Source organism: Anomaloglossus baeobatrachus, chromosome 4 (assembly GCF_048569485.1).
Source record: "Anomaloglossus baeobatrachus isolate aAnoBae1 chromosome 4, aAnoBae1.hap1, whole genome shotgun sequence".
Classification (NCBI taxonomy): domain Eukaryota; kingdom Metazoa; phylum Chordata; class Amphibia; order Anura; family Aromobatidae; genus Anomaloglossus; species Anomaloglossus baeobatrachus.
Window position 1 is genome coordinate 9,574,286 of NC_134356.1, and position 8,037 is coordinate 9,582,322.

Below are 8,037 nucleotides of genomic sequence, written 5' to 3' on the forward strand. Positions count from 1 at the left end.
ATATCTCTATCTATCTCTATAATTTATACATATATATATATATTTTTTATTTAATAATTTTTTATATATATATATATATATATATATATATATATATATATATATATGTATTTTTTTATTTAATATATAATTATTTTTTATTTGCTATCTATATATATATATATATATATATATATATATATATATATACACACACACATTTTTTTTTATTTTATATATATATATATATATATATATATATATATATATATATATATATATATATATATATAAATATATTGTTTATTAAAATATATATATATATATATATATATATATATATATATAATAAAAAATATATAATATATATATATATATATATATAAATAATTATATATATATTTTATGTAATTTTTTTTATATATTATATATAATAATAATAATTATATATTAAATTAAAAAATATGTATATATATTTTTTATTATATATATATATGTATATATAATAAAAAATATATATATTATATATGTGTTATATATAATATAATGTGTGTGTGTATTAACATGCACAAGACCCCATCTTGCAGCCAGGATTTGCTTCTTACCTCGAAACCACCAACAAAAGAATATTGTTCCTGCAGAGACCAGAACGGTCACAGCGGCCACGATCAGCCACACGTGGGCCGGCAGTGGTGGCTCTGCAGATTTAACATAGCAGTACATTAATGGTCCAGTCACATCCAAAGCTGCAGAGACAATTTGGATGGATACACAGAAAGCATAATATAAGGAAAGTCGTGGCTCACCTGGGGTTGGAGGAGCTGGGGTCGCAGGAGGGGGACACTTTGGAGCGTACCACTTCCGCACACAGTCCGATTCACAATGCTCCATGTAGGGCCAAACCTAAATGTAATAACAGGGAAAGGAGGACTGAAAAAAAAATAAAAAAAAAAATCCCGTCGAGAGTAACAGCCAAGTCTAACCAGTAAAACACTGCAACCAGCACTGATCGCAGCATGTAAGGGGGTTGAAAGGCCGGGATCTGAGTTATCTCCAATACCAGCAGTTAGCAAGTGGTGTCAGATGTGTAGTACAGCCGGCGCCTAGTTTGCGGAAGTACATCACATAGTTCAGGGGGCAATCCAGCTCCACATGGGGAAGTGACCTGATCACCTGTGGAAGTGAGCGGAGCCGGAATACCCCTTTAAGAGTAAGAATTTGCCACCAGTGCACCCTGAAATCAGTGAGATCATCAGTGATATCACCAGCGATTGCAGAAGCAAAATATAATTTGTCAGACTAGGGGTTAACAGGCATCTACTGTAATAAGACCATATACATTACCGAGACGTTGTACCAGCACGGCTCGTGGGTTACGGGGTTCGGGATGGTAACCTGCACTCGTTCAGAGGTCGCCCCCTGTAGGCCAAGAGGAAAAAAAATAAAATTGTAATGTCAAGATTGTCCACCGGGAGGCAGCATCAACAACACACCGTGTTTCCGACAGGGGCTTATATTCTTTTCTGCTTTGGGGCTTATTATCAAGGGGTGTCTTATATTTGCCTGCTGTATTAGTGCCAAGGATTGCTCCACAATCCTCATTATCTCCCCTGAGGTGACAGCTGCATAGTAATACATGCAGTCACTCTCAGATCAGGAGTGCCCCCGCCAATGATTGCGATGAGCAGACCCCAGCTAATTAAGTGAATGAATATTCACCATTTCCCCGGTCCAGAATCCCACCCACCAGTCTGAAGCCTGCCGGACTCAGCATTGGGGGAATTACAGTAGAGGAGAGCGAATATTCATTCACTTAAATAGCTTGCTCACTGCAATCATCGGCGGCGGCACTCCTGATCTGAGAGTGAGCGTTTGTCCATGTAGCGGTCACTCTCCGCTCAGGAGAGCCACCGATGCGATCCGGGTGCAGTGATACAGCACAGCAGTGTCAGGGTCCATGCAGCGTTCACAGCAGGGGAAGAGGGTAAATATTCATTCACTTAATCAGCAGGCGCTTAGAGCAAGACAAGCAGACAATGCAAGTTATGCATCCTGAAAGCCCCATTTACTAGGGCTTATTTTTGGAGTAGGGCTTATATTTAAAGCCTACTCCAAAAAGGCGAAAAATCCTGCTAGGGCTTATTTTTAAGGAACACGGCACTTTCTATATAAAGTACACGACCATTATAATCCCAGGTGTCACTTGTACACCACCGGAGACCAGGAAGAATTACCTCCTGCAGGACGACCTCCTCCGACGGCGTGATCTGCATAGAGCGGATATTCACGAGCACGCCATATCTGAGGGTGTCGCTCAGAGGGGTGAAGGTCACAATCAGTTGGTCTCCAGAGAACGTGATGTTGATGTTCGGGCTCCAGCAATAACCTGGAGGATGTAATAAATCCAGCTATACATCAGTAGATCACCACTGAGGCTCCCGCACAGCGCCGGTCACACACGTACCCTCCTTACAGCAGGTCCACGTCTCCATCATCCCATTCTCGCTGCACCCTGAAGGGGGAAGATACTGGCGTTACAAATCCTGGAAAGATCAAGCCGCAGAGATACAAAGTCTACCAAGAAGCCCACCACCAACAAAAGAGTAATGTATGTACACAGTAACTGCACCAGCAGAATAGTGAGTGCAGCTCTGGAGTATAATACAGGAGGTAACTCAGGATCAGTAATGTAATGTATGTACACAGTGACTGCACCAGCAGAATAGTGAGTGCAGCTCTGGAGTATAATACAGGAGGTAACTCAGGATCAGTAATGTATGTACACAGTGACTGCACCAGCAGAATAATGAGTGCAGCTCTGGAGTATAATACAGGAGGTAACTCAGGATCAGTAATGTAATGTATGTACACAGTGACTGCACCAGCAGAATAGTGAGTGCAGCTCTGGAGTATAATACTGGAGGTAACTCAGGATCAGTAATGTAATGCATGTACACAGTGACTGCACCAGCAGAATAGTGAGTGCAGCTCTGGAGTATAATACAGGAGGTAACTCAGGATCAGTAATGTATGTACACAGTGACTGCACCAGCAGAATAGTGAGAGTGCAGCTCTGGAGTATAATACTGGAGGTAACTCAGGATCAGTAATGTAATGTATGTACACAGTGACTGCACCAGCAAAATAATGAGTGCAGCTCTGGAGTATAATACAGGAGGGAACTCAGGATGAGTAATGTAATGTATGTACACAGTGACTGCACCAGCAGAATAGTGAGTGCAGCTCTGGAGTATAATACAGGAGGTAACTCAGGATCAGTAATGTATGTACACAGTGACTGCACCAGCAGAATAGTGAGCGCAGCTCTGGAGTATAATACAGGAGGTAACTCAGGATCAGTAATGTATGTACACAGTGACTGCACCAGCAGAATAATGAGTGCAGCTCTGGAGTATAATACAGGAGGTAACTCAGGATCAGTAATGTAATGTATGTACACAGTGACTGCACCAGCAGAATAGTGAGTGCAGCTCTGGAGTATAATACAGGAGGTAACTCAGGATCAGTAATGTAATGTATGTACACAGTGACTGCACCAGCAGAATAGTGAGTGCAGCTCTGGAGTATAATACAGGAGGTAACTCAGGATCAGTAATGTAATGTATGTACACAGTGACTGCACCAGCAGAATAGTGAGTGCAGCTCTGGAGTATAATACAGGAGGTAACTCAGGATCAGTAATGTAATGTATGTACACAGTGACTGCACCAGCAGAATAGTGAGTGCAGCTCTGGAGTATAATACAGGAGGTAACTCAGGATCAGTAATGTAATGTATGTACACAGTGACTGCACCAGCAGAATAGTGAGTGCAGCTCTGGAGTATAATACAGGAGGTAACTCAGGATCAGTAGTACAGCAGATGATATCCTGTGTCATGAGGGAAATCCGAGGCATAATCCTCCGTGTGTGAATATCCCTTTAGATAGAAGCAGCAGAGGTGTAGGGGCCACGGCGCCCGCACATCATTGTATCCAGACTGAGCGCACAGTGACCTCTGGTGGAAGTTAAGAAAACTGCGCTTTGGATTTTCACTGGATTCTCCGGCTTCTTCCGCGCAGAGGCCAATAAATAAATGAGAAAATGATTGCAATCTCCGCGTTCTGTACCTGGAGCTTTAAATGTCTGCTCTTTGCGGTTCACGTCGCTCTCTTTCGGCAGGTGCTGGACGCTCACGAGGTAATCATTACCGGGAAACACCTCAAACAGGTTGTAAAAGAACTTCCACTAGGTGATAACAGAGAACACAGTATAAACTGGCTGATACCTGGGAACAACAGCATCAGATGACAGCACCACATAAGCAGAGCATAGTCCATGCTGCGCCCCCAGATCACGCACTGGGGTTCACCTACCGCGTTGTTGTTCTGATCTCGCTGACTGGGAAACCGGTTACCGAACTTGAACAGAACACATTGACTGCGACCCGAAGAAACTTCCAGAACCGAGATCTCCGCACCCTGAAGACTCTGGATACTGGCTGCGGAAACACAGGAGGCGCCGTCACCCCGTGCCCAGAGCGTCAGCGCCGTCACCCCGTGCCCAGAGCGTCAGCGCCGTCACCCCGCACCCAGAGCGTCAGCGCCGTCATCCCGTGCCCAGAGCGTCAGCGCCGTCACCCCGCACCCAGAGCGTCAGCGCCGTCACCCCGCACCCAGAGCGTCAGCGCCGTCACCCCGCACCCAGAGCGTCAGCGCCGTCACCCCGCACCCAGAGCGTCAGCGCCGTCACCCCGCGCCCAGAGCGTCAGCGCCGTCACCCCGCGCCCAGAGCGTCAGCGCCGTCACCCCGCACCCAGAGCGTCAGCGCCGTCACCCCGTACCCAGAGCGTCAGCGCCGTCACCCCGCACCCAGAGCGTCAGCCCGTACACAGAGCGTCAGCGCCGTCAGCCCGTACCCAGAGCGTCAGCGCCGTCACCCCGCACCCAGAGCGTCAGCGCCGTCACCCCGCACCCAGAGCGTCAGCGCCGTCACCCCGCACCCAGAGCGTCAGCGCCGTCACCCCGCGCCCAGAGCGTCAGCGCCGTCACCCCGCGCCCAGAGCGTCAGCGCCGTCACCCCGCGCCCAAAGCGTCAGCGCCGTCACCCCGCGCCCAAAGCGTCAGCGCCGTCACCCCGCGCCCAAAGCGTCAGCGCCGTCACCCCGCGCCCAGAGCGTCAGCGCCGTCACCCCGCGCCCAGAGCGTCAGCGCCGTCACCCCGCGCCCAGAGCGTCAGCGCCGTCACCCCGCGCCCAGAGCGTCAGCGCCGTCACCCCGCGCCCAGAGCGTCAGCGCCGTCACCCCGCGCCCAGAGCGTCAGCGCCGTCACCCCGCGCCCAGAGCGTCAGCGCCGTCACCCCGCGCCCAGAGCGTCAGCGCCGTCACCCCGCGCCCAGAGCGTCAGCGCCGTCACCCCGCGCCCAGAGCGTCAGCGCCGTCACCCCGCGCCCAGAGCGCCATCATCCCATACCCAGAGCGTCAGCGCTGTCATCCCGTACCCACAGCGTCAGCACAGTCATCTTGCCATTGCTTCCACCCCCCCACACACTCTGTGCCAGTGTCTTTTACCCCCACAGACACTCGGTGCCGGTGTCATTTCCCCTCCCCCCCGGACACTCCGTGCCAGTGTCTCACCCCCACCCCCCCCCCCGGACACTTGGTGCCAGTGTCTTTTCTCCCCCGGGTGCCAGTGTCTTTTCCCCCCCTGGACACTCCGTGCCAGTGTCTTTTCCCCCCCCGGACACTCCGTGCCAGTGTCTTTTCCCCCCCCCGGACACTCCGTGCCAGTGTCTTTTCCCCCCCCCGGACACTCCGTGCCAGTGTCTTTTCCCCCCCCCGGACACTCCGTGCCAGTGTCTTTTCCCCCCCCGGACACTCCGTGCCAGTGTCTTTTCCCCCCCAGGACACTCCGTGCCAGTGTCTTTTCCCCCCCGGATACTCCGTGCCAGTGTCTTTTCCCCCCCCGGACACTCCGTGCCAGTGTCTTTCCCCCCCCCGGACACTCCGTGCCAGTGTCTTTCCCCCCCCCCGGACACTCCGTGCCAGTGTCTTTTTCCCCCCGGACACTCCGTGCCAGTGTCTTTTTCCCCCCGGACACTCCGTGCCAGTGTCTTTTCCCTCCCGGACACTCACAGTCGATGCTCACTGTCCAGTTCACCATCAGGACCGGCACACGCTGTCCCATCTCGTTCAGCCCGATCCCCGCTGTGACCCCCATGTTATAGGGAGCGGTCGGGGTCCAGTCTGCAGGGGTCAGCCAGCTGAGGTCCAGACAGTCACCTAAAGAGAAAACGAAAAATAAGCTCCAACTGCTCTCCTGACATCCTCTGTGCTGCTGTGACCACAGTCACCATTAATCAGAAGATAATAAAACGAGTCATCACTTACTGTCCCAGACTGTGCACGCGATCCCCTGCGGAAAAAGAGGATTGTCAGCAGTTATTCTCTGTTATCAGCCTTCAGAGATGGGCGAGGGGAGGCGGCCGCCATCACTGAGGTCTGTCACTCACCGGCTGGGAACAGTTGAAGTGTGAGGAGCGGATGACTCGGAGCCCCCGGGCGGCGCACAGGAGCCCGGCGAGGAGGAGGAGGCGGACAGCGGGCGCCATGGCCTCCGCTCCCCTGTGTCCGGCGGTGTCCTGTGTGCGCGCTCCTGTGTCCGGCGGTGTCCGGCGTGCGCGCTCCCGTGTCCGGCGCTCCTGTCACTGAGGGGCCGGCGCGGGGCCACTGCGCTTCCTTCTTCCCTCTGCTGAGAACTATATGTAAATCACACGGGCGTGCGGGCCAATCAGAACGCTTCGTCCTGCCCAGGTGCGCGCGGGGGGTGGAGACTATTCCGGGAATCGCGGCACTGAGGGGAAATCCCAGGTATGCAAATGAAAGGGCGGGGCTGGACCTGTGTTATTATTGTGCTGTGACTGGACACTCGCGGACGACGGTGGCGGCTGGTGACGTCACCAGTCGTATATAAAGCCCGTCCATAAGGCGAGGACGCTCAGTTGCCGCGAGGTGCAGCGGCGGCGGCCGTAGTGTGGGAGGGATGTGCGCTCTGTGGCTTCTGTCAGGAAACATAACGTACTACTGGAGATACTACGATACAAGAAACTGATGGTAAGACGGGACACGTTACATTTGGTACAAGGGGTCACACTTTAGTTAGGTGGTTTTAATGTTATGGCTGGTAGGTGTGTATATTACTGCCTGAGAGGTAAAAATCAGACGATGATTTCTATAATAAAGTGTGAGGTAAAAATAAATCATCGGATCTAAAACAATTTGTGATTTAGAATTGAATTAGAAGTAGATTTTTCACAACTGCTCAGACATTTTCGAAGGGAAGTGACCGCCGTCAGGCGACGTTATGCGCCATCTTGTCTTGATGTCTGAGGCCACTGATTGGTTGCGAGTCCGCTGACCTGTAGCCCGGACATCCTCCCCCTCCCAAATAAAAATGTCTTAGAAGGGGGGGAAAATGCATTGAGAAAAAGAAAAGCGACATAACCAAGGATGCGACAAGAATCACATGTGAAAAACAACAAGAAGCCATTATCCTCTAGACCTGCAGCCTCCGAAGGCCGAGGTGAGGGGGCTGAGTCTGACCACCATTGAGCAAGACACAGAAGTACAAGATGTTCAGAGCTAGGGTCGAGAAGAGAGCCTGACCACTGAGCAAGACACAGAAGTACATGGTGCTCAGAGACACGTCGAAGATGAGGAGGCTGAACCCGCCCACCACTGAGCAAGACACAGAAGTACAAGGTGCTCAGAGACACGGCCGAGATGAGGAGGCTGAACCCGCCCACCACTGAGCAAGACACAGAAGTACAAGGTGCTCAGCGACACGGCCGAGATGAGGAGGCTGAACCCGCCCACCACTGAGCAAGACAGAAGTACAAGGTGCTCAGAGACACGGCCGAGATGAGGCTGAGCCCGCCCACCACTGAGCAAGACACACAAGTACAAGGTGCTCAGAGACACGGCCGAGATGAGGCTGAGCCTGATCACCAATGAGCAAGACACAGAAGTACAAGGTGCTCAGAGACACGTCGAAGATGAGG

The 8,037-nt window shown here is 51.1% G+C and overlaps 1 protein-coding gene across 1 annotated transcript in view; it reads right to left on the reverse strand.

The window, feature by feature from the left end:
• The window catches only part of IL17RA (interleukin 17 receptor A), a 36,940-nt gene extending 30,222 nt beyond the window's left edge, over nucleotides 1-6,718 (reverse strand). The window contains exons 1-10 of the mRNA XM_075343603.1: nucleotides 6,490-6,718; nucleotides 6,368-6,392; nucleotides 6,113-6,259; nucleotides 4,355-4,479; nucleotides 4,109-4,226; nucleotides 2,444-2,491; nucleotides 2,214-2,365; nucleotides 1,324-1,398; nucleotides 786-882; nucleotides 585-677 (exon numbers count right to left, since the gene is read on the reverse strand). Coding sequence (XP_075199718.1) covers nucleotides 585-677; nucleotides 786-882; nucleotides 1,324-1,398; nucleotides 2,214-2,365; nucleotides 2,444-2,491; nucleotides 4,109-4,226; nucleotides 4,355-4,479; nucleotides 6,113-6,259; nucleotides 6,368-6,392; nucleotides 6,490-6,588 — 979 coding nt within the window. The 5' untranslated portion in view covers nucleotides 6,589-6,718. The remainder of the gene's footprint in view (nucleotides 1-584; nucleotides 678-785; nucleotides 883-1,323; nucleotides 1,399-2,213; nucleotides 2,366-2,443; nucleotides 2,492-4,108; nucleotides 4,227-4,354; nucleotides 4,480-6,112; nucleotides 6,260-6,367; nucleotides 6,393-6,489) is intronic.
• Between the last annotated feature and the right edge of the window lie 1,319 nt (nucleotides 6,719-8,037).